Below are 26,702 nucleotides of genomic sequence, written 5' to 3'. Positions count from 1 at the left end.
ATAAATATGTTCCCCATCACATCCTCTGGCATGCTCCACCTGGAACCTGCAGTGTGGTCTCTCCAACATCTAGTCTCGTGGCTTTTAGGTAACTGCTTCCCTTGCGCTCTCAGTCTGGGGATACCCCAGCACCAAAAGTGGGCACAGAGTCAGGCCTGACCAGTCAATGTGTTAGTTTAACCTTTCTGCCCACAAGGCCCAAGGACAGGCAAGTGACCCAAGTCAAGCCTTTCAGATTGAGTTCCAGAACTTTTGTCAGAACCTGGGAGAGAACAGAGGTGTTGGCAACTCTGGCACGGAGACAGTCTGGGTCTGTTCAGCACTGTGTGAGCCCCTGTATCCAGTCATGACCAGAGAGAGAGAGAGCTAACTTTCTTCAGTTCATGGGGTCAAACCATTGTTTTGCTGAGAGGCAGTACAGAGCTACAGTCAAGAATCTGCACTCTACAGATTACTGTGATATTGAATGGTTTGCCTTGGAAACAAACAGAGAACATTCTATCGTTTTTGAGATTGCATCCAAGTACTGTATTTTCGACTCTTTTGTTGACTATGATGGCTAAGTCCATTTCTTCTAAGGGATTCTTGTCTACAAGAGTAGACCTAAATAATGGTCATCTGAGTTAAATTCACCCATTCCAGGCCATTTTAGTTCACTGATTCCTAAAATGTCAATGTTCACTCTTGCCATCTCCTGTTTGACCACTTCCCATTTGCCTTGATATTTGGACCTAACATTCCAGGATCCTATGCAATACTGCTCTTTACAGCATTGGACTTTACTTCCATCACCTGTCACATCCACAACTAGGTGTTGTTTTTGCTTTGGCTCCATCTTTTCATTCTTTCTGGAGTTATTTCTCCATTTTTCTCCAGTAGCATATTGGGTACCTACCAACCTGGTGAGTTCATCTTTCAAAATCATACCTTTTTGCCTTTTAATACTGTTCACGGGGTTCGCAAGGCAAGAATACTGAAGTGGTTTGCCATTCCCTTCTCCGGTGAACCACATTTTGTCAGAAATATGACCTGTCCATGACCCGTCCATCTTGGGTGGCCTTACTCATAGTAAGGTGGCATGGCTCATAGTTACGTTGAGTTAGACAAGGCTGTGGTCCACGTGATCAGTTTGGTTAGTTTTCTGTGACTGTGGTTTTCATTCTGTCTGCTCTCTGATGGATAAGGATAAGAGGCTTATGGAAGCTTCCTGATGGGAGAGACTGACTGAGGGGGAAACTGGGTCTTGTTCTGATGGGCAGGGCCTTGTTTAGTAAATCTTTAATCCAATTTTCTGTTGATGGGCGGGACTGTGTTCCCTGCCTGTTGCTTGACCTGAGGCCAAACTTCAGTGGAGGTAATGAAGACAATGATGACCTTCAAAGGTCCCATGCACGCCCTGCTACACTCAGTGCCTCCGACCTTGCAGCAGGCCACCGCCGACCCATGCCTCTGCTGGCATGGGCATGTCTGGGTCAGTTTCTTGTGGGGTCACTAATCCTTTCTCCTGGATCCTGATGTGCACAAGGTTTTGTTTGTGCCCTCCAAGAGTCTGTTTCCCCAATCCTGTGGAAGTTCTGGTGGCAGCCCCTTGCTTTCTGGCTCTGGTTGTTGCAAGCCTGCCTCTCTGCCTCCGGGCGGGTAGGGGCCGGTACACAGCTAGCTCTCCTTTGGTATTCGCTCAATCCTTTGTTCTGTGAGCAGGCCAGGCTCACAGAACCTGGTTGTTAGGTTACAGCCTTTCTGGGAAAGTTATCTTTTCCACAATAGTGGTTACCTTGTATTCTGTGGGTTTCTTTTTTTTTTTCTTCTCCCAGTTACATTGCCTCCCCACAGACCCGCCTGTGAGAGGGTTTCCTACTGTGTGGAAACCTCTCCTTCACCATTCCCTCCCCAGGACACGGCTTCATCCCTAACTCTTTTGTCTCTTTGTCTTTTATATTTTGTCCTACCTCCTTCTGAAGAGAATGGGCTGCCTTTCTGGATGCATGGGGTCCTCCACCAGTGTTCAGAAGTTGTTTTGTGGAAGTTGCTCAGCATTCAAATGATCTTTTGATGAATTTGTGGGGGAGAAAGTGGTCTCCCCGTCCTATTCCTCTGCCATCTTGTCTTTTTAGTAACTATGACTCTTTAGTAACTATGAAATATTAAATTATATTCTTCTAAAAGAAAGTAACACTGCCACTTTAGTCACCAGAATTGCAAGCACAGCATTCTTTCCTTGACTCCTACTTGCTGCTGAGGTCCTGCCTTCAGAGGTATCTTTTCTCTATTCTCATCATTTTCTTCCTTGATTTACTTTTATTTCCTTCATTTTTTTCTGAAAAGCACTTGCCTTTTTTCTCATCACTATACCTTACTCAATAATACTCTCTGATATTGTGATTAATAATAAATATGTATTTTGGTCTTTTTCCATGGTTCCCGGCACACAGCTCCTAAAACCCTTGGAATTTTCTAAGTGATAAGAGAGAGAAAGTATCTTTTGTTATTCATAACAAGCCTCTTTCAACCATACCTGAGTTTGGGTTTAAGGAGACTTTTGGGAAGTCCCTAAGGATAGGAGCTGGTTGCCAGGGGAACCAAGTTTGAAACTTTCAGCCCAACCCCTCTGGAGAAGGGAAGAGGCTAGAGAGAGAATCACCAACAACCAAAACTGAATCAACCACACCAGTGAAATGAAGGTTCAGAAATGCCAAAAGGATGAGGTTCAGAAAGATTCTGGGATAAAGACCAGGTGCAGGTGCTGGGAGGGTAGCAGGCCTGGAAAGGGCATGGAAGCTCACACCATTTACCACAAACTTTCATCTCGCTGTTCCTAAGTTACATTCTTTTATAATTGAGTGAGTTTTTTTCTGAGTTCTGTGAGCTGTTCTAACAAATTAATCAAATCTGTGGAAGGGTCATGGGAATCTTTTGATTTATAGCCAGTTGTTAAGAAACACAGGTAACACCCTGGACTTGTAACTGGTATCTAAGAGGGGGTAGGGGGAATCTTGTGGGACTGTGCCATTAACTGTGGGATCTGATGCTAACTCCAGGAAAAAGTGTTAGAACTGGGGCTTCCCTGGTGGTTTGGTGGCTAAAACTTTGTGCTCCCAATGCAAAGGTCCCAGGTTCGATCCCTGGTCAGGGAACTAGATCCCACATGCCCACAACTAAGAGTTTGCATGCTGCAACTAAAGATTCCACACGCTGCAGTGAAAATCAAAGATTCCACACTAATATGTTTATATATGTATATATATAAACATATTAGAAATGATCCCAAATTGCTTTGTATAGGAAAACCCCCCAACAACAAACTTAGGACCAGAGTGCCAGAGGAGTATTCTGTGACAGAACACAGGAGTTTTCCTAAATACTTTCGTTTCTGTTAGAAGACTACTTCATATGAACAAATCACTCCATGAAATGTAATTATTTATTGGGTGTTCCTGATACATTACTCCTGTCATGTAGTCATAAGTTTCTCTCTCCCTTTTCTTAAACTTGGAAAATGTCTAACCATACACAAAAACAGAGTATAACAACCCCCCCCATGCACCCATCAAAAAGCTTCAACAACTAAAAACATTTTGCCATGTTTTTTTCATCCTTCTCCCCAACTCTACCTTATTCTGCTGGAATGTTTTGGAGCAAATCCCAATCAACCAAGACCCAATACATGTTCAAAATTCCCAACTTATCTTTTAAAATGTCTTTTTGGGGGGAATTCCCTGGCAGCCCAGTCCTTAGGACTCCACGCTTTCACCGCTGAGGACCCGGGGTCAAGGAACTAAAATGCCATCAGTTATGTGGTGTAGCCAAAATAAAAGTCTTTTTTTTTTTTTTCCGGTTTGAATTTCAACTCCAAAAAGCTCATTTTATTTGGTTGTTTTATCTCAATTCTCCCTTTAATTTGTATCTCTTATCTCTCTACTGAATTTTTCTTCATGCTACTAGACTTGCTGAACAAATCAGGTCAACTGCCTATGGAATATGCCACTTTCTGGATTTGTCTGACTGTGATTGCTCCCTTAAGGTGTTATGTAACTTGTTCCACCACACCCCACATTTCCTATAGAGTGGTAATTCCTTCTAGAGGCTTGATTAGATCATTTCAGGGTCCTTCCCACCCCAGGATATGGCAGAAAGAGGGATAAGTATAAGACTGCATTATGGGAGTGCTGTATAGTTCTTACCAGGAGACACAATCACATGGTTGTCTCCGATTCAGTGATGCTGAGGTTGACCAATGGATTTGGCTGAGAAAAGCCTGATTCCTCTCCAGCAGCGTTTCATCAAATGATTTTATCCTCCACTGTTGACGACCACCACCTGAATCAATTAATTCATTATGGTCTGCAAAATGGTGAGTTTTCTAATCGTATCATCTTTTCTGCACAGGAGAGTACTCAGAGTTTTCTAAATAGAAGAAAACTTCCCTCATCCACTAGGGCTATATTTGGTTACCCTGAAAAAAAGGTCTGTAGTGGAGAAGCAGGAAATTTGCTTACTTCCTCATTTTTCTCCTTTTAATTAGCAATTTTCAGAATAATGAGTGGGCTGCACAGCACTTCTTTTCTTCTTTTTTATCTTTTTCCATCCTTTTATTTATTCTTGTTGGCACTGAGTTTTCTTTTCTTTTTTTTTTAAATTGGAGGCTAATTACTTTACAATATTGTGGTGGTTTTTGCCATACATTCACATGAATCCACCATGGGTGTATATGTGTTCCCCATCCTGAACTCCCCTCCCACCTCCCTCCCTATCCCATCCCTCAGGGTCATCCCATGCCACCAGCCCTGAGCACCCCGTCTCATGCATCGAACCTGGACTGGCTATCTATTTCACATATGATAATACACAGGTTTCAATGCTACTCTCTCAAATCATCCCACCCTCACCTTCTCCCACAGAGTCCAAAAGTCTGTTCTTTACATCTGTGTCTCTTTTGTGCAAAGCACTTCTTAACAAATCAAAGTCAAAGGGTCCAATCCCTCCAAAGTGGCTGATACCCTCTGGCCCCAGTGGCTTCTACCCATAAACATGGGCTGGGCAGGCAGTAAATCTTATTTGTTGTTCACAATGAAATTTTGCACAATCACCTAAATTTCAACTGCCTAATCAATTACAGCTTCTTCTAATAGTTAAAATCTGAAGACAATTTAGATAACAGATTCAGTTGGTTAAAAGAACAGCCAAGAAGAGTGACAGAAATTAGCAGACTGAAAACTGGATTTGTATACTTTTTTTATAAAATTAATTTGAGTTTCTGATTAATACCAGCAATCTGAATTTTCATTTGGCACATATAGTTAGAAAACACTTACTCCATAATCTGTTATGGAAGGTCAACTAGCCAAAACAAGAAAGAAGTAACATTGAATTTTACCTTTAGGCAAAAAAAAAAAAAGAAAAAAAAAAACCACTATGCAAATTTAATTCCATTAGGGTTAATGAAAATCACATTTTGAAACTAGATTCTAATATTTTCCATTACTGTTGCTCTGCAGCATTTCTGGCATACATCTATCCAAAATAAATGTTAAAATGCCTGAATTAAGGTCCTTAAGAGTCAGTGCTCACAAATAAATTATTTCAAACAGATTCATAGGTACACAGTATAGAAAAGATATCTGTCAATGCACAGAACTGAAAGCCAAGGTGCAATTACATAAAGACTTGATTTAAAGTCTATTTATAATATGGTGATACAGGGGGTCCTCTGATTTGCAAGTTCCATGTGTGCAGATTCAACCAACTACAGGTCAAAAATATTCAGGGGAAAATATTCCAGAAAGTTCCAAGAAGCAAAACTTGAATCTGCCATGCAGGCAACTATTAGATAACATTTACACTGAATTTAACAACTATTAACACTGCATTTAAACTGTATTAAGTTTTATAAATAATCTAGAGATTATTTAAATTACACATGGGAATGTGTGTAGGTTCTGTATAAATATTATACCATTTCATATAAGGGACTTGAGAATCTTCAGATTTCAGTACAGGGGGTTCTAGAACCAATCCCCTGCACATGTTGAGGGACATTGTACTTGGAAAGTCACTAAAAATGCTGGAAGATATAAAATAAGTCCCTTTAAAGGCATACAACTCTTGGGAACCCTGTATCAATACTGAGGCCCCAACATGAAACCAGAGCCCCAGAGTTCCCAAGTGGTGAAGAAAGCAAGGGGAGAGATGTCATCACTTCGTCTTGCTGCCCTCCCCTCATCCTCCCTGCAGAGGATGACCTCTTCACCTGTCTGACCTCACCCCTTGTGTCTGTTTCACTCACTGTTTCAGCCACAACAGACCCTCACTGCTCTTCACACACTCAAGTTTGCTCCTGCCTCAGGAGCTTTGACCCCTCTCCCCAGAACCCTCTTTGCTGGCTATCATCAAGGCCTGCTTCTTCATCTCCCCCAGTTTCTTTCTCAAATATCACATTCTCACTGATGCCTTTTCTAACCAAGTATCTAAGATCACAGTCCTCTTCTATCTGCATGAAAGGAGGCACTTCTGTCTTGTTCCCTGCTGCTTCCTCTATGCCTGGCACAAACAAAATGTGCAATATACATCTGTGTAATGAACACATGAACTACAAGTCAGTTTCATTCTTTCACTTACATATTTGTACTGAAAAAGTAATTTCATTTAAAACGAGTGACAGATGTTTGTAAAAAGCAGTTAACATTTGTGACTTTCTAATAAACAGAAAACCTAGTTAGAGGACTGCCTATACTTTAATATGAACTATATGTTCTGCTTGCAAATGAGTCTAAGGCTCAGTATCCGTTAGGGTAACAGATTTTTAGGACAAATAAAACTGAGGTAGACAAAACCAAAGAGAACTCACAGCCACTCAACTCACGAAGCCTGGCCTTTAATTGGAAGTAACACACCAATGGTGATGCCCCTAGACTCGAAAAGATAGAGACAGCAGGTCTCATGTGGCCTACCTCTAAAAAATGCTGTAGGATGTCAAAGCTTTATATGATGAACAAATTCAACGTGGAAAACCATATTTTTCCTGAATTCATTTTGGCTGGACTGATAGTTCAAGACTTATACAAAGGAATCCCCACAGAGCACTTGATTAAGATCATATCTCTCATTTTAGACAACATTCCAGTTCATATACAAAGTAAACTCTACATTTTCTATAAATCCAGAGGGGGGGAAATCCCACCTGAACTGTCAACTGGCTTGTTCAAAAATTCCTAGCTACTGCAAGTGTCCCACATCCCTCTCCATTCCCTTCCCTGAGTATCCCCATTCTATGCATGCTCAGTTGCTCAGTCATGTCTGACTCTTTTGCAACCCCATGGACTGTAGCCCAACAGGCTCCTCTGTCCATGGAATTTTCCAGGCAAGAATACTGGAGTGAGTAGCTCTTTCCTACTCCAGGGGATCTTCCCGACCCAGGGATCGAACCTGCATCTCTTGCATCTCCTGCACTGGCAAAGTGGGTTTTTTACCACTGCGCCACCTGGGAATTCTAGTTACAAGGTAACAGAGCAGTGACTACTGGTAGAAGAGGTCCCTAAGGGCTTTTATGCTGAAAAGATCCTGACAGTTTTTACATGAAGCAAGATAATACTGTTGCCATCTTATAACACCCAAAGAGACAATAACGCAGAAGGGAAAAGGAGGTGGTCTGCCTAAGGAAGCAGGAAAGAAAGGAGTAGAGCAAATGTCCTAGGAGTGGCAACTTTTTCCACCTAAAAGCGTTCCAGTGAGAAGAACAACCTGCTGTACATTCCTCTCTGATGCTGGCTTGGTACATAATTGTGCTCTGTACTTCAGAGAAAGGCTAATAGTACCTTTCAGGCCATGCTGGAAGCAATAATAACATGGGATGACAACTAACTGGGTACAGTATTTCACACACTAATTGCTTCTGATCTTCACAAGAACTCTTGTGAAGGTGGGTAGTAATTCCATTTTACAGATGGGCAAACTGAGGCTTAGATGTTAGAAGATTTGCTCAACATCACACAGACAATAAGAAGCAGAGTCATTTTCTAAACCCACATTTTCTGATTCCATGCCCCATAATAAGCAGTGTCACAAGCATTAGTTAATACTCACAACATACTTCTCTAACAGTGAGATTATGAGGGTGAACCACTTGATGTAAGGTGTAGAGTCAATAATGAATACAGACAGAACAAGACTCATGTATACCCTGCCCGCCCCAGAGCACAGTCAGCAACTGCAGTTCCTAGACACAGGCAGCAGGGTCTGTCAATCAGTGAGCATATCCCAAACCTGACTTTAACTCAGGGAGCATCAGAAGCATGTTTTCGCCCCCTCGAGGGGTAGGACAGTGGAATTAGTATGTCTCAGATTTAAAATGGTCAAGCATTTGAACACTGAATTCAGGGCTTTCTTTAACCACAGTCCTCGGCTCAGCTGCCAAGCACAGGTCCTTGCCTAGTCAGTCAAGTTCATCAATGTTAGACCACAGATTCTTTCCCCAAGGATGAATGCAAAAGAGCGTCTCTGGGCCTTGCTGATAAAATCTTTAAAAGTCAACACAGGGGAAAAAATGCCTAACTATTCTATCTGAATTGGTGAATATCCTGACAGAGAGGGACCACGGCAGTACATAAATTCCAGAAACAATAAATACTGTTCTGTGGAAAGAGCAAAATGTTAAGTCTGCAGGCCTACATTTGGCAATCACACTTTAGGATTTACTTATAAGTCAGCAGTTTGAAACCCAGAATACAGGCACAGATTCTAAAACCCATCAACAGCACTTAGTTTCCAGCTTAGATTCTGAAAGCCTGTTTAGCCCATTATACACAAAAACATGGTAGTGTTCCAGCTATCCTAATCACATTTCAATGGGGAAAGTCAAGCCAAACTTCCAAAACACAAGAAATACTTCCCTTTCTTAGCTCAAATGGTCCACACTGGTCCCAGAAAAGCAGAAGGGACCGGCTAAGTGCTACTGCACCCAGTGGATTACTGAACTCCAAGTCCTCAGGGTTAGTTCACCCTTCTCTAGTTGTCCTGTCCTGGGGAACAAGGACACGTGCCCTATTGGGTCGAAGGGGAAATGGTCCTGGAGGCCTAGCTCTGTCTCTTCCAGCACGTGGAGGCATGGCCTGAAGAAGAGCTCAGTAATGTTCATGCTAAAATAAGAGGCTGTGGCCTCATTTTTCAAACCACTCTTGCCTGAAATTCTAAATAAAGCTAATGATGGTTGTGCCATTATAGGATGATAGCTGTAACAGCCTGGGCCTAATACTGTTCAACTGTTTCAGAGAAGGCAGAGTCTCTAAGTGCTCCCTTGTCACATCTCTGCCCAGCAGCAATCAAGCACATAGGCAGTTGAACTTGGTTCTTCACATAAAACAAACAAGTCACAGCTGTGTATCTGTGCATGCAAACACAGCAGTCTAGAATGGCACACACCAACCTAGTTAACGGTGATCCTTTCTGGGAAAAGGAATGGAATGGCAGAGTCGAGCAGTAGTGTTAAATTTTACTGCTTGAGTTTCTTTTGAGAAGTACATTTTTTAAAAAATATGCTTTATATATGATTTACATGTGTAATTTAAAAAAATACTTTAAACTATGATAAGCCATTTTTTAAAACACTTCGAAATCATGCTTTCTCTGAATATATGCCATGACCATAGGAAAAAAATCAGAAAATAAAAAATATACTTGGATAGGTTCAAAACAGAATGACCCAAGGAAGATATTACACACGTGTACATTTATACCAGCAGATTCAGCAACAGGCCAAATCCAGTCCAACAGACAAGTCTACAAGGGAAAACTGGTTTTCACATTCTTAAAGGGTTATGTTGGAAGAAACCACAGAACTACACAAAGAACTCATATACTATTATAGAATGTCTGGTCCCTCCTGTCATATTATTTAATATAGCTGTTGAAAACCTTCACAAAAGAAGCTGTAATTCTTTTTTCTCTATATACAAATACAAGTTAATTAATTCATCAAAAAAAACCCCAAAAAACAAAGAGTTTGTGACAGAGACACATGTGGCCCAGGCAGCCTAAAATTTACTATTTGCCCTCTATAGAAAAAAAAATCTGAAGATGCCTAATGCCGGATTTAAACCAAGACTATTATGTCTTTTCAAAAATAATTTTAAATTCCTCTTGGAGGACTTCCCCGGTGGTTCAGTGGTTAAGAATTCACAATGCAGGAGACATGTGTTTGATCTCTAGGTCCAAAAAGATCTCACATGCTGTGGGGCAACTCAATCTGTGTGCCACAACTACTGAGCCCACACGCCTAGAGCCCATGCTCCACAACAAGAGAAGACACTGCAATGAGAAGTCCGCGCCCTGCAACTAGAGAGTAGCCTCCACTCACCACAACCGGAGAAAACCTGTGCAGCAATGAAGACCCAGCACAGCCAAAATAAATTAAAACAAAAAAATTCCTCTTGGAAATGCTTTCCAAATCACAATATGCCTTTTAAACACAATAAAAGTGAGTCATAATACTTAATAGCTTAGCTTTTGTTCCCCCCAAACCCACAACAGTATAAATTAGCTTATTCAGCCACTGCAATCATCAGATTTGTTTCAGAAGACTGATGATTTCCGAAAATCAAATACAACCCCAGGATGCTGAAAAAACATTCTCCCTCCTAGCATCCAGAAACCTAACCTCTGATGTGTTGCTAAAATGTACAAGGACACGTGGAAAAATCAAACTCAGAAGAACTCTCTGAGCAACTAAAAATAATTTTAAAAATCTAGCAGTGAAGCAAATTTAACAGATGACAGTTTAACAATTATTTTCTAAATGAAGGAAGGAAAAACATCACCTCTATTCTGAATGAAATTCATATTCCAATTTTATAATCTAAAGCCCTGAAAAAGGGAGAATATTTCATTTTGACTATCAAAGACCAAAGAAATGTCCTGAATAAGAATCAAATGCATCCTAATGTGAACAACTGTAAATTTAGAACTGGAAAAATACCTTTATCCTGTAAACATGTGTAGAATTTGCTATATTAAACCAATGGGTCTATATAATGACAATTCGCAAATAAATCTTTATAATCACATTTAGAATTCTCAGTCCCTACTGTGTACTTTATCCTCTGGAGAAGGAAATGGAAACCCACCCCAGTATTCTTGCCTGGGAGATCCCACTGACAGAGGAGCCTGGCGGTCTACAATCCATCGGGTCGCAAGAGTTGGACACGACTGAGTGACTATCATATCACATCACATTACATCACTGTGTAAATTAAGTTCCAAGTTGAAAATTTAAAGAAAATATAGGCTAATTCGTTTGTTTAATAATCTTTTATCCTACTTAATATTAAAGCAATTCAAAACCTGGCATGCAAAAAAAATTTTTTTTCACAAGAACAGAGTATCAATGGAAAGAGGATGAAGACCGTCTTTCAGTGATCAGAGAAAAACTGAAACAACCTCACTTAGCTCCGGAACACACTTCCCAACCCAAGTATGACAGAGGAGACACTCTACCTCAATGTCCTGGAGGCTGAACTCCTTCTGATCTGTCAAGTTCGCGGCCCCAGCGCTAAGCTCCATCAGCATCTTGGCAATCTCGGGCTTGATGGCTGAAGTCAGCCGACTGGCTGCTTCCATGACGTGCTCCTGCACATCTTTGAGCTGCATGGCTGCCTTGGAGTAGTGAGAGTTCCTGAACACAGTGCTGAAGAGATCTGTGAGGAAAGTACTGGCACGGCAGAAAACGTTGAGGGCGTCCAGGTACTTGGAGATGCCCTGCTGGATGTCGGCAATGGGAGTGGAGTGGGGCATGGCGTGGTGGCAGCTGCCTGCAGCGGTCAGACTGCCCAGGGGGGCGGTGGTGGCCGTAGATGCCAGGGGAGCACTCAGCGCTCGGCCCAGCTCGGGCATTGGGTACTGCTGGTGCTGCTGCACCTTCTGCTTGGACCCGCCAAGCAGGAAGCGCCGCTTGTAGTCCATTTTACTGTCCTGGGCACTGCAGCAATACATGCGGGAAGGGGACTGTCCCAGTGACCGGGAGAGGGTCAGGGTTCTGATTCCTTTTTTTTTTCTTCCTAAAACCGTGGCTAGGTATAAAAATAGTGGAGTTCTGCAAATCTAAGTTTTAAAAAAGGCATTTCCATGAGGCAGGTGACCATGTGATCCAATGTCGACGTGAAAAGGACAAGAAGTTTATATAGTTAATATTTTCAGTGGAGACAGGATCTCTGACAAAAAATAAGTGTGTCCAAAATGCTATATAAGAACTGTTAGCATTCCACCCTCTTAATAAAAAGATATGGTTGCTGAGAAAAATGTTTACTGAGAACTGCTTTGCAAGAATATTTTGATACTTGTATTTACAATGGCAGAAAAATAACTTAACTTTAAAAAACGTAATATAATGTATCTTCAATATACCAGAAAAGTTAGAACCCAAAAACCCACAAGCTGATCAACAGCGATTTAGAAAGCAGTACAGAATCACTTCACACTAAGTCCTTAGGAAGGAAGATCAAATCTGCAGAATTTTGACAGAGCCTGCCTGCCAAATCCATTTACCTGTAAAGCTTCTTTTCAATGCAAAAAATCTCCAAATTTCCTCTAATGTTTTCTGAAAACAAGTTTTTTTTTTCCTTCAAAAAAATGGCATTTGCTATTATAAGTCGTCTTCTTTCCTTTTGTTTGCTGAGGTAGCGGTTTCCTTGTAACATTAATAAGAGGTGCTTCCAGACAGGGTTGGCCCTCAATTGTAAAGTCTGAAGCAAGAATGCACAGATGTATTTGTAAGGCTTCTAAGTCATTTCCTGTGAGGGGGGAAAATAAGATAGAATTAGGAGAGTTATAGGACAGTGAGTAATTCTGGAACATTAACTCTTGAAACGCTATCATCCACAAAGGTGGGCTCCAAATGAATAAGAAACCTTATAAAAAAATAGAACTATGACATAATGATGGTTAGAAAATTCCTCAAGTTGTAGTACAAAAATAACACAACAAAAAAAGTTTGATTCCACACAAACCACTTCAAAGTTCAGGCTGACAAGTGACACATCGCGCAGGGCCTGGACTAATGTTTGTGTTTGACATTCCCTTGTTTTTCCCTCAAAGAGCTCACAAATCCACAAGAGGATTAGAAGAGTACCCGCTTAGGACTGTTGACAAGCACAGCACTCATAAAACCTTAAGGGGGGGTTGGGAAATGGAGTGATGAGCAAAAGACTGAGAAATCAAGGTTCTTATGAAGAAAATGTTACTCTATCTTAAGGATGTAGGCCATGATTGTACAATAGGTTTTGAAAAGTGCAAGAGTGATGGCCAGGGCTCACAGGGGAAAGGACTACCACAGCAAAGACCCTGAAGCAGGACGACTTTAGGTCTGTTCAGGATACCCAGGTCGGCCAAGGTGCAGCATCAGAAAGTCAGAGCCTGGAGAGGAAGTGTCTGACAGGTTTGCAGACAGGATGCTTCTCATCCTCGTCCAGTACCAATTTCCCCTCCAGATGATCGAAGGATAGTCTAAGAGGCTGTGCCAGTTCCTACACCCTAAGGAGGCTTCTACACAACCCCTGGCTCTGGATAGGTACAAAAAGCAAGGTCTAAATATCTCTGGTTGTCATTTCTGAACCAACAATAGTGAAGCAGTGTGATTCTCCCTCCACAGCTAATTAGGTTTACACTTGCCTTAATGATCTCCTCTCTCAGACATAACAATAGTTCAAACATATTTTATTGAATGACATATGTAGTCTACATGATGTCTGTATATAGCTTGATCTACTTATTGATTACTATATTTTCTTTCTTTCCACTTTGCTTTTTTGGTAGATAAAAATAAATATGTCATACCATGACATCACCGATTCAATGCACATGAGTTTGAGCAAATTCCAGGAGACAGTGGAAGACAGGGAAGCCTGGCATGCTGCAGTCCATGGGGGTCACAGGGTCACACGACTGAGTGACTGAAAACAACCACCTTTTCATTCATTATAGCCAATTACCATGTCTCCTTTACGATTCTACAATTCCATTAGGAACCCAGGAAGGTAGACAGGTTATAAGAGCAAGAGATGAGAAAAGTGTTGTGAATAGAAACATATACTCTAAAAGTACAACCCTAACCCAGCTAGCATATAAATCCAACTAAACTGGCACCATTTGTAGCTCTGTGTTCAAGAGAATTTTGACTCTCAAAAACTCTCATAAACTTTTCAAGAAATGAGATATCAAACAGCTATATGTAAGAAACATGTTCCCAAATGTTCATTTTTCAAATTCATTACATACAACAAGGCAATCATATCTATCCCTACTCAAGAAAAACACTCAGGAGGAGTGCTGAAGGATGGAGGGCTGCTCACATAGAAACTGTGTGTCCTGTGTAAGAAAATTATCACCTTGAGCCGGTCACAGGGAGTGTCTGGAAAGCCCCGAGGAGCACCTTTCTCTGCTGTGTGCTGCACACTGGTGCTCTTGGCTCTGAGAGCCCACCCCCACTCCTCTGCCGGATGATTCAAGAAGGTCAAGTAAGGCCCACACACTCAATTTTTTAATAAACATCATAAACATTAAACTTTTTCCCACTTTACATGCTTTCAAAGTTTATGTAAATGAAATTGGTAATGCTTAAAAATATACTTCACCAAATTCATCTGCAAATTCAATGCAGTCTCTATCAAAATTTGAACCTTTTCCACAGAAACAGGCAAGCTGATCCTAAAATGTATATGGAAGTACAAGAGACCCAAGAATACCTACCAAGTACTGAAAACAAGATGTCAGAGGACTCACACTTCCTAATTTGAAAACCTAGGTGTGTAAAGCTACAGTAACAAAGACAGCAGAGCACTAGCATAAGGAAAGACACATATACGTAAATGGAACGCAACTGAGAGTTTGGAATAAACCTAGACACCTATGGTCAGCTGATTTTAGACAAGGGTGCAAAACCATTCAGTTGAGAAAGAATGATCTTTTCAATAAATGATGATGGGACAACTAAATATCCTCATGCAAAAAAAAAAAAGAAATATATGAATAAGAACCCCTCTCATATTATAAACAAAAAGTAACTCAAAGTGGATCAAAGACCTCAACGTTAGAACTCAAACTTTTAAAGCTCTTAGAAAATACAGGTGCAAATTTTTGTGATCTTAGGTTAGGCAATGGTTTCTTGGACATGACATCTTAAAACACAGACAATAAAAGAAAAAATAGATAAGCTGGACTTCATCAAAACTAAAAACATTTGTGCATCAAAGGTTACTATCAAGGTGAAAAGACAACCCACAGCATGGGTAAAAATAATGGAAAATCATGTATCTGTTAAGGGTCCAGTATCCAGAATATAAAAAGAACTTTAAAAATTTTTTTTTAAAAAGACAACCTATTAAAATATGCACAAATTATATGAACTGATGTTTCTTGAAAGACATACAACTGGCCAATAGCCAAATGAAATGATGCCCAACATGGACAGTTACTAGGGAAAAACAAATAAATCACAGTAAGGTATCACTTTACACATGCTAGCATGACTACAGTAAAAACAAACAAAAAACAAAACAGAAAATAAATGTGGGTGAGAATGTGGAGAAACCAGAACTCTCCTAAGTTGCTGGTGAGAATGTGAAATGATGCTACAACTGTGAAAAACAGTTTGGCAGTGCCTCAAAATGTTAAACAGAGAGTTGCCACTGAGACCAAGCAATTCCACCCTTAAGCATATATCCAAGAAAACTGAAAAACATCAGTTCATTTAAAAAAAAAAAATTACACATGAATGTCCATAGCATCATTATTCATAATAGCCCAAAAGTGGAACAACCCAAGTCTATCAACTGATGAATGAATAAACAAAATGTGGTACAGCCATACAATGGTATATTATTCAACCGTAAAAAATGAAACATTGATAAATGCTTGGAGAAGGAAATGGCAACCCACTCCAGTATTCTTGCCTGGAAAATTCCATGGACAGAGGACCCTGGCAGGCTACAGTCCATGGGGTCGCAAAGAGTTGGCCACAACTGAGTGACAGCACACTGATAAATGCTACAGTGTGACTGAACCTCGAAGACATTATGGTAAGAGAAAGAAGCCAGAGATAGAAGGCCAGATAGTGTGACATTCCACTGACACGAAACATTCATATAAATCAAATGCAAAGAGAGAAAAAAGTAGATCAGTAGCTGCCAGGACCTAAGGAGAGGAAGGAAATGGGGAGTGGTTATCAATTAATACAGCTTTTCTTTTAATGTGATAAAGACATTCTAGAATTAGATGGTGGTGATGGTCGCACAACTATACTTCAAGTTTTAAAAAAAAGTAAAATCATTAAAAAGGAAAAAAGAATTAAAGAAAAATATGAGAATGAGGTCTCAGCAAATTAAAAATACTAATAAAAGAGATATTCAAAAAAACAGAACCTAATAAACTCTGGAGTTGAAAAATATAATAACTGATATTAAAAAATTAACTAAGGGCTCAACACCAGATGTGAACTGGAATCACTGAAATTAAAGATTAACCAATTGAGATTACCTAGACTGAGAAACAGGAAGAAAAAAGTCTCAGAGACTGTGGGACACCATCAAGCATACCAGCATCAGAGAAGAAGAGAGGGAAAAAGGCACAAAAAAAGTATTTGAAGAAATCAGTTCCATTCAGGCGCTCAGTCATTCTGATTCTTTGCAACCCCATGGACTGCAGCACGCCAGCTTCCCTGTCCATCACCAATTCCCAGAACTTGCTTAAACTCATGTCCATCAAGTCAGTGATGCCATCTAACCATCTCATCCTCTGTCGTACCCTTCTCCTCCTGCCTTCAATCATTCCCAGCATCAGGGTCTTTTCCAAGAAGTCAGTTCTTCGCATCAGGTGGCCAAAGTACTGGAGTTTGAGTTTCAGCATCAGTCCTTCCAATGAATATTCAGGACTGATTTCCTTTAGGATTAACTGATTTGATCTCCTTGCAGTCCAAGGGACTCTCAAGAGTCTTCTTGACAGTTCAAAAGCATTAATTCTTCTGTGCTCAGCTTTCTTTATAGTCCAACTCTCATATCTAGACACGACTATTGGAAAAACCATAGCTTTGACTAGATGGACCCTTGTTGGCAAAGTAACGGCTTTGCTTTTCAATATGCTGTCTAGGTTGGTCATAGCTTTTCTTCTAAGGAGCAAGTATCTTTTAATTTCATGGCTGTAGTCACTATCTGAAGTTATTTTGGAGCCCCCCAAAATAAAATCTCTCTTTCCATGGTTTCTCCATCTATTTGCCACAAAGCAATGGGAGCGGATGCCATGATCTTCGTTTTCTGAATGTTGAGTTTTAAGCCAGCTTTTTCACTCTCCTCTTTCACTTTCATCAAGAGGCTCTTTAGTTCTTCTTTGCTTTCTGCCATAACGGTGGTGTCATCTGCATATACGAGGTTATTGATATTTCTCCCAGAAACCTTGATTCCAGCTTGTGCTTCATCCAGCACAGCATTTCTTGTGATGTACTCTGCATAGAAGTTAAATAAGCCAGGTGACAATATACAGCCTTAACATACTCCTTTTCCTATTTGGAACCAGTCTGTTGTTCCATGTCCAGTTAGTTCTAACTGTTGCTTCTTGACCTGCATACAGATTTCTCAGGAAGGAGGTAAGGTGGTCAGGTATTCCCATCTCTTTCAGAATTTTCCATAATTTGTTGTGACCCACACAGTCAAAGGCTTTGGTGTAGTCAATAAAGCAGAAGTAGATATTTTTCTGGAACTCTCTTGCTTTTTCTATGATCTAATGTATGTTGGCAATTTGATCTCTGGTTCCTTTGCCTTTTCGAAATCCGGCTTGAACATCTGGAAGTTCACAGTTCACGTACTGTTGAAGCCTCGCTTGGAGAATTTTGAGCTTTACTTTGCTAGTGTGTGAGATGAGTGCAACTGTGCAGTAGTTTGAACATTCTTTGGCATTGCCTTTCTTTGAGATTGGAATGAAAACTGACCTTGTCCAGTCCTATAGCCACTGCTGAGTTTCCCAAATTTCCTGGCATATTGAGTGCAGCACTTTCACAACATCATCTTTTAGGATTTGAAATAGCTCAACTGGAATTCCATCACCTCCACTGGCTTTGTTTGTAGTGATGCTTCCTAAGGCCCACTTGACTTCGCATTCCAGGATGTCTGGCTCTAGGTGGGTAATCACACCATCGTGGTTATCTGGGTCATGAAGGTCTTTTTGGTATAGTTCTTCTGTGTATTCTTGCCTTCTTAATATCTTCTGCTTCTGTTAGTCCCTACCATTTCTGTCCTTTATTGTGCCCATTTTTGCATGAAATGTTCCCTTGGTATCTCTAATTTTCTTGAAGAGATCTCTAGTCTTTCCCATTCTATTGTTTTCTTCTATTTCTTTGCACTGATCACTGAGGAAGGCTTTCTAATCTCTCCATGCTGTTCTTTGGAACTCTGCATTCAGATCGGTATATCTTTCCTTTTCTCCTTTACCTTTAGCTTCTCTTCTTTTCTCAGCTATCTGTAAGGCCTCCTCAGACAACCTTTTTGCATTTCTTTTTCTTGGGGATGGTCTTGATCACTGCCTCCTGTACAACGTGACAAACCTCCAACCATAGTTCTTCAGGCATTCTGTCTATCAGATCTAATCCTTGAATCTATTTGTCACTTCCACTGTATAATCAATAAGGAATTTGATTTAGATCATACCTGAATGGTCTAGTGGTTTTCCCCACTTTCTTCAATTTAAGTCTGAATTCGAAGAAATGAAGTTCCCAAATTTCTCAAATTTGATGAAAAGCACATGAATCTATACATTTATGAAGCTCAACAAACTCCAAGTAGGATAAACTTAAAAAAAAAAAAAATCAGTCTAGACATATTATAATCCAATTGCCGAAAGCCAAAGAGAGAATCTTGAAGGCAATAAGAGAAAAGCAACTCATCAATATAGTTGACTCTGTAGTTATGTAAAGTTGCTATGAACAGGGAATTAGCAAATACTAAATCAGTACTCCCAGAAGACACGCAAAGTTAACATCCTATAAATGCCTGGTCAAAACATTTTCACCAACCAATTAACATATAACACTGTTTTATGTTTCTATTTAAAGATACCTTACTTAACATATATTGTTGATTCATTAACATTGAACTCACAGGCAACAGCACTATAATTCATGTCTAATTAAGCTCATCAAATACATGGATTTTCTCTGTTAGGTACATCACAGCCTTCCTGGACTTTGGAACACTAGAGAGCACTTCAGCAATATACTTAGGGGCCATTTTAAACAGTGAAACTGCCAACAAAAAGTATAAAAATGCAAAAAACGTGGCACTCAATAGACTATGAAAAGAATACTTGTTTATAGTCTGAAAGCTGAAATGAGAAGGCAGAGCGTCACCCTGTTCAACCCCAGCTGGGGGTGTGCAAGTTGGGCAATTCAAATTTTTTGCCACTTTGCACATGTCTACAACTGACCACAAGAGCTCTGCAAGTATTTATTTTGTGTTGAAAATAAATTTTAGCCAGTAAGCTAATCTGCAAACACAGGATCTGAGATTTGTGAGAATCTATGTGAGGATCAACTATGTATATAATACTATTTGAAACACTTGTATTCCCAACATAATGGGGTACACCTCTTCTTTAAAATATAATATACAAATACATCAATCTATGAAACAAATAATCAGAGGGTTACTGACCATCTTGAAAGATACACAGAAGCTCCTTTAAGTAGTGAACCCCAGGATATATTTAACGTAACAATTCAACTAGTTCATTATGCACAACCTTTCAGGATTTCATTGTGATTTTAAAAGGCTCAAGCCTATTTATTTAAGGTATAATCTATCTGACAAATTAGAAGTACATAATTTATAGAGACAAATTTATGCTTTAAGAGCACAAGTACAGACTTGCCTGGTGGTGCAGTGCATAAGGTCCATTTGCCAGTACAGGGGACACACGTTTGGTCGCTGGTCCAGGAAAGTTCCCATGCCGCGACTAAGCCCATGCACCAGATACTGAACTCAGGCTCCAGGCCCGCGCGCCACACCTGCGGAGTCAGTGCGCCCCAATTGCTCATGCCCATGAGCCTAGATCCTGCGCTCCACAACAGAAGCCCCCACCACGAGGAGCCCCAGCACCACAGCTAGAGAGATCCCCAACTTGCCGCAAAGAGAGAAAACCCAAGAAGAGCAGCGGAGGCACAGCACAGCCAAGAAATAAATTAATTTAAAAAAATGAGACAACAATCACACTTGGAGAATCACCTACTCCTTTTTTCCCCCTTCTAGAATGCATTATTTAAAAAATAAAATTTGTAAAGACTAAACAAGTGGAGGAATTGTTATTATTCATTACATTTTTTATGTGAGTGCTAAGCTCATGGCGAACATTTTTATAAAAATGCCAGTAGATGGGAATTCCCTGGTGGTCCAGTGGCTAAGACTCTGCGCTCCTGATACAGGGGGGCTGGGTTCGATCCCTGGTTAGGGAACTAGATCCCACATGCCATAGCTAAGACTCTATGCAGCCAAATAAATAAAAATAAATGTTAAAAAAAAAAAATGCCAGTAGATATTACAACGGCTTAAAGAACACCTTAACAAGTTAAAATATACATTAATACAGACTGGTTTGCATATAGCTGCTTCATCAAAGATGATTACTTCAATCAAAAAGAGAAACAATAACAAGTGTTGGTGAGAATGTAGAGAAACTGGAACTCTCATACATTGCTGGTAGCATTGTAAAAAGTATAGCACTTTGGGAAACAGTTTGGCAGCTCCTCAAAATAAGTACAGTGTTACCACATGACCCAGCAATTCCACTCCAGTGTATATATTCAAGAGACAGAAAAATATAAATTCACACAAAAACCTAAACATCAATGTTCACAGCAGCCTTATTCAAAGTAATCAAAAAACAGAAACAACACAAATCTCTTATCAACTGATACATGAATAAATAAAATGTGGCACAGATATACAATGGAACATTAAATATATATTATGCACATATAAAAGAATGAAATGCTGATACATGCTATTATAAAACATGGACAAATTTTGAAAACACTGTACTAAGTGCAAGAGAAGCCAGACACAAGAAGCTACATATTATATACCCTAACTGATAAGTAATGCCCAGAATGGAAGATCCATAGAAACAAGCAGATTTATGGAACGGAGAGTCACTGCTACTGAGTACAGGGTTTCCTTTTAGGGTAATAACAAGGCTTTGAAGTTAGACAGTGTGACTGCCGAACAACCCTGGGTATACTGTAACACACGGTGTGTGAGTTATATCTCAACAAGGCTGTTATTTTCCCTATGCAACTTCTCATTTAACAGCAGAAGGTAAATAATAAAAAATAAGTTTTGGGGGACTTCCCTTGCAGTCCAGTGAGTAAGACTCCAAGCTCAGGACTTCCCTGGTGGCTCAGCGATAAAGAATCTACATGCCAGTGCAGGAGATGTGGGTTTGATCCCTGATCCGGGAAGATCCCACACCCTGGAGCAACGAAGCCTCTGCACCACAACTACTGAGCCTGTGCTCCAGAGCCCAGGAGCCACAATTACTAAGTGCACGTGCTGCAACTACTGAAGCCTATGTGCCCTAGGGCCTGTGCTCCTCAACAAGAGGAGCACTGTCATGAGAAGCCTGTGTATCACAACTGGAGAGTAGCTCCCACCCTCCACAACTAGAGAAAAGTCTGTGCAGCAACGAAGTCTCAGTACAACCAAAAATAAATAAATAAATAATTTTTTAAAGTGACAAAATCTACATTTTAAAAAAAAGATTTCAAGCTCCTAATGCAGGGGGCATGGGTCCGATCCCTGGTCGGGGAACTAAGATCCTGCATGCCACAACCAAAAAAAAAAAGTTTTCCAGGGATACCTTTCAATTCAGATGAAGGAAAAAGATCTCAAGGTACTAAATGTCCTGCACTAGACCACATAGTACCTGCATCTTTACTCGCAGAACTCTAAATGCATATGGAAGTATTCTATTCAGCACTATCCTTGTTAAGCTATGCTACAGGAACAAATCCTGAAAGGAGTGGCCTAACCTAAGATGATTTATTTCTGGCTCACATAACATTCAATGAGGGTCTGGCAGCCCTTCAGCTTGTAGGGACATCACTGGATCTTGTACTTTCCACAGTCACCTTAGCACAAGAAAATAAACCCATATCCACTCTTCACTGCCTCCCAATATAAGTGACACACATCACTTCCCAACATAAGCAGCACACGTCACCTCCCTTTGGTCAGAATTAGTCACATGTGCTAATGTAACTGCAAGATAAACTGGGAAATGTAGGGGGACACATGGAATATAAGCTAAGCAATACAGTCGGCCACCCAGCCCAGCTGTGGCTTGCAGTTTTTACCAGATGGTGAAGAGCAATTCTGATTCCACAGAGTAGAGACGGTTTTGGAATTTGGTGTCCCTACAACTGCTGTCTCGAGGCCAGGTGATTCTCACACAGGCTGCTCTAGGACACGGCTCTCTGTTGTGTATGTATGCAGAGTGGGGGAGTAGAAGGAGGTGGGGAGAGAAAGGTCACAGATTTCTTTTAGAAGCTGATGACAAAACACTCCAGAGTCAAACGTGTATCCAAAACACCAGAGCTTTCCTTCAGTTTTGGATTTGGAGTCCCAGGTGAAGAACCACCTGCTGTTCACACTCTCCATGCTCCCCTTCTCTTCCCTACAGAAGAAGGCTACATAGAGCTGGAGGCAGCAGGTGACTTCATCAAAACTGCATTTAGGGTTGGTCCAGCAGATAACCAAACAGGGGAGGCCAAAGGCTCAAGTTAACACATTCCAGGGAACCAAAGAGAAATATATACTGGACCCTTGGTGATTTTTGGGGGGGGCTTACTTTTTAATTTGGTTGGTTGGTTGGTTGTTGGCCATGCCGTTTGGCTTGTGGGATCTTGGTTCCCCCACCAGGGATTGAACCTGTGCCCCCTACAGGGGAAGCACGGGGTTGCTAATCACTGAAGCACCAGGGAATCTCCATACTGGACCCTTTGAATTCATATCACAGCCTGTGTACCTATATTCTCGAGGTCTGAGGTCATGAGCATCATAATTGAATGGTTAAAGACCAAAGGTGCAGGACTTCCCTAGTAGTCCAGAGGTTAAGACTCCACGTGCCAAGGCAGGGGACACGGGTTTGATCCCTGGTTCAGGAAAATCCCACATGCCAAGGAGCAACTAAGCCCATGCACCGAAACTACTGAAGCCATGCACCCTAGAGCCCCTGCTCCCCAACAGGAGAAGCCACCACAATGAGAAGCTTGCGCACCACAACTAGAGAGCAGTCCCTGCGCACCACAGCTAGAGAAAGCCCATGTGCAGCAACAAAGCCCCAGCCCAGCCAAGAGAAAAAAAAGAAGACCAAAGATGCATCTGTATTAGGGTAAGTCTGTCTACATGTCACATAAGTGTTCAAGGAGTGGTTATAATGCCCAGATAACATGTTATTAAGAATGGCGGGGGGGGGGGGGGGAGGAAGAATGGAAAATTTTAAGCAATTTTTTATTAAGATCCCATATTAACATTAACCTTGTTAGACTAGGATGAAAGGAAAAAGCCAACCATAGCTTAAGGGCTTCCTTCTCTGACATTAGAATTAGAATATCAGTCTTAATGGAATGACTGTTAAAATACTGATTCCTGGGGTACACTCCAAAATCTGGGGAACACTCCAAATCTAAAGAATCTATCTTTGGAATTAGGAGCAGAAAAAAATGCATTTTTTACAAGATTCTCAAGTGGTTCTAGACACATACTATAATCTGAGAACAAAACTGGTCAGCTGAAAACCTGCTGAAAGTCACAAGGATGAGGACACCTAAAGATGCAGACTACATAAACACTACTTACAGCAACTCATGTATTTCATCAACATTCCTATTCATTCAAAAATCCAGAAAGGGACTTCCACCTCCAAGTGATAAATGATTCTATATCTTAGAATCAAGGGGCTGGCTGGACAATTCAATGAAAACTTCTGCTTGTATCATAATTGCTTCTAACAAAACCATTTTAGTCCCACAGTTAAGGTTGGGGTTCTTCACCAGACAGAACAAACAAAACCCTTTTTTGGCTTCTACTTATTCTTAATAGATCTGGTGTTCCTGTGCTTATCTTTGCTGTAATCAAAACTAGACAGTGTTGAATTCAACGAAGTATCAAGGAATTGAAATACTATTCAAGTCCTATCATTTTCAAATGGGACTTTGCCAGAAACAATATGCAAAGAAGGTGGTGACACGCATCTCAGGAGTCATCATCATGGCAGTCATCATAATAGCCCTTCACAAAATGTTGCTGGAAGCTTGGTGATAGGCACGCATGAAGTTCATTGTATTATCTGTTCTACTGTTGCACATGATCAAACATTTCTGTAAATAAAAAGTTTAAAAAGGGACGTCCCTGGTGACACAGGGAATAAGAATCCAACTGCCAATGCAGGGGACATAGGTTCAATCCCTGGTCCAGGAAGATTTCACATGCCATGGAGCAACTAAGCTCATTGCCACAACTACTGAGCCTGTGTGTTGCAACTACTAAAGCCCAAGTGCCTAGAGCCTGTGCTCCACAAGAGAAGCCACTGCAACGAAAAACCCATCCATGTACAGTATCAAAGAGTAGCCCCTGTACATCACAACTAGAGAAAGCCCACGTGCAGCAACAAAGACCCAGTAAAGCCAAAAAAGTTTAAAATGCACACAAACATGTATGTAAGCATGGGGATACATCCCTTCCTTTTTAAAAGTATTCTCAGTGCTTGTCTTGCTCTTTTTTGAAAGCTTCCCTCCCCATTTATCTCCCTGAAGGGCTAAAATATGTTCAATCCATTTAAGGACATTTCTGCTCTGTATTTTCTTGAAAAGAATTTTCACTGGGAAAATATTCACCATTTATGAATCCACTATTCATGCTACATGGAAATAAATATGCATTGTGAAAGACCTCAGAAGTTAGCTGCAGCCAAGACTTGTAAGATTTGTGTTGTATTCATAGGTTTTAATGCTGCCTAAGAGTCTCAAACACATAGTAGAAAAGGACATTTTAGGAGATGTCACAACTTTTCAACACTACAATAATTTGCAAAAACTCTCAATAAATTAAAATTGAACTCAGACCTAACTACATCTTTTAAAACATTCCTTTCTGTAATCAAAGTCAGCAGCAATTTGTAATTCAACCAATGACAAAGAACAGGCTTGAAACTAGACAAAAGCTAAATATAAAAGGGTTTTCCTTATGGCAGAAACCAACACAATATTGTACAGCAATTATCCTCTAATTAAAAATAAACAATAACTCTTTAAAAGGGTTTTCTTACACCCAAAACTGATAACATTTAAAAAGGTGGTCATCCTGAGAAAACTTGAAGAGCTTCCTTTCAGAGAATGTAGTGGAAAACAGTGGTCTTGGGGCAGACTAACTGGGTGGGATCCTGGCTCTGCCCCTTACCCGCTATGTGACCTTGGGCAAGTTCCTTAACCTCTCTGTGCCTCAGTTTCATCGTCTGTAAAATAGGGATAATAACCGTAACTACTGTTATTGAGTTGGATGAGTTTATACACAGAAAGCATGTAGAATAATGTCTGGCACATATTAAGCACTAAATGTTTGATGACCCTATTATCATCATTCCAATAAGTGAAAATAAGTAGGCCTCATTATTCTGCTTGTCTGAGAAAAAGTTACTGACAAGAAAGGTCTTATAAAGTCACCCAACCCCTTAACTGAGTAGAAATCTCTGTATTCTAGGGTGGCTGGCATCACGTTTCAATGTGTGTGATAGCTATTATCTGTGAACACAGAGAACAATTTAAAATCCATTTCAGTCATTAAGCCAATAGAGAAAAAAGGAGTGAAAAACAGTCCTATTGTCAGAAATGGGGTTTCCCAGGTGGCACTTGTGATAAAGAACCCTCCTGCCAATGCAGGAGACATAAGAGACTCAGGTTTGATCCCTGGGTTGGGAAGATCCCCTGGAGGAGGGCAAGGCTTTCCACTCCAGTATTCTTGCCTGGAGAATCCCATGGACAGAGAAGCCTGACAGGCTACAGTCCATAGGGTCACACAAAGTCAGACACCACTGAAGTGACTTAGCACGCATGCAGCACTCAGCACGCATTGTCAGAAACGGTATGGCACAAAGTAGCTTCATTTCAAGACGACAGGCTAAATAAAACAGGCACATGAACTTACCTGCCACCTTGCTCAAATCCCAAAGACATAACAGTAAAGATATTCACAAGGGAATCAACATAACAGTAATAAGAACAGCTGAGGGATACAGTCTTTTAAGTGCTGGTCACTTTCTAGAAGACAGAGAGAAAGCAGAGGAAATTGTACAACAAGATAAACCAGAGGAGAGCTAGACATTTCACAGAACACGTAAAGCCAAAGGCAGGTGGAGAAGCAGAGCCCTCCTCCAGGAAGAGCTGGATAAATGCCCAGCTTTGAATCAGCAGGTACAGTCAAGAGTGGGAAATAGGTTCATCTACCTGGTCTCTTCCATATTTCTCACTCTTGGCCACGGAATCAGCCAACTCCTATTAGTGGTACAGAGAAGGGTTATTTCAAATTAAAAGAGGATCTTGACTGTATCTCTCTGGTCAACAAAGGAGAAGAGAGACAAATATAATATCAAAGAAATAAAAGTCTTTTAATCCTTTTATTAAATTTGAA

The 26,702-nt window shown here is 40.6% G+C and overlaps 1 protein-coding gene and 1 non-coding gene across 4 annotated transcripts in view; one reads left to right on the top strand and one right to left on the bottom strand.

Moving 5' to 3' along the window:
• The window catches only part of GARRE1 (granule associated Rac and RHOG effector 1), an 80,988-nt gene that overhangs the window by 36,881 nt on the left and 17,405 nt on the right, over nucleotides 1–26,702 (bottom strand). For all 3 annotated transcript variants that reach the window (XM_065925778.1, XM_065925780.1, XM_065925779.1), the window contains exon 2: nucleotides 11,485–12,776. In XM_065925778.1, the coding sequence (XP_065781850.1) occupies nucleotides 11,485–11,979 (495 nt within the window). In that variant the 5' untranslated portion in view covers nucleotides 11,980–12,776. The remainder of the gene's footprint in view (nucleotides 1–11,484; nucleotides 12,777–26,702) is intronic.
• Nucleotides 3,062–3,134, top strand: TRNAG-CCC (transfer RNA glycine (anticodon CCC)). The gene has a single exon. It is a non-coding gene; the product is annotated as a tRNA-Gly (tRNA).

The sequence above is a fragment of the Muntiacus reevesi genome, chromosome 2 (genome assembly GCF_963930625.1).
Source record: "Muntiacus reevesi chromosome 2, mMunRee1.1, whole genome shotgun sequence".
Lineage (NCBI taxonomy): Eukaryota > Metazoa > Chordata > Mammalia > Artiodactyla > Cervidae > Muntiacus > Muntiacus reevesi.
The sequence above is the reverse complement of the archived record's forward strand: the minus strand, read 5'-3'. Positions and strand labels throughout refer to the sequence as shown.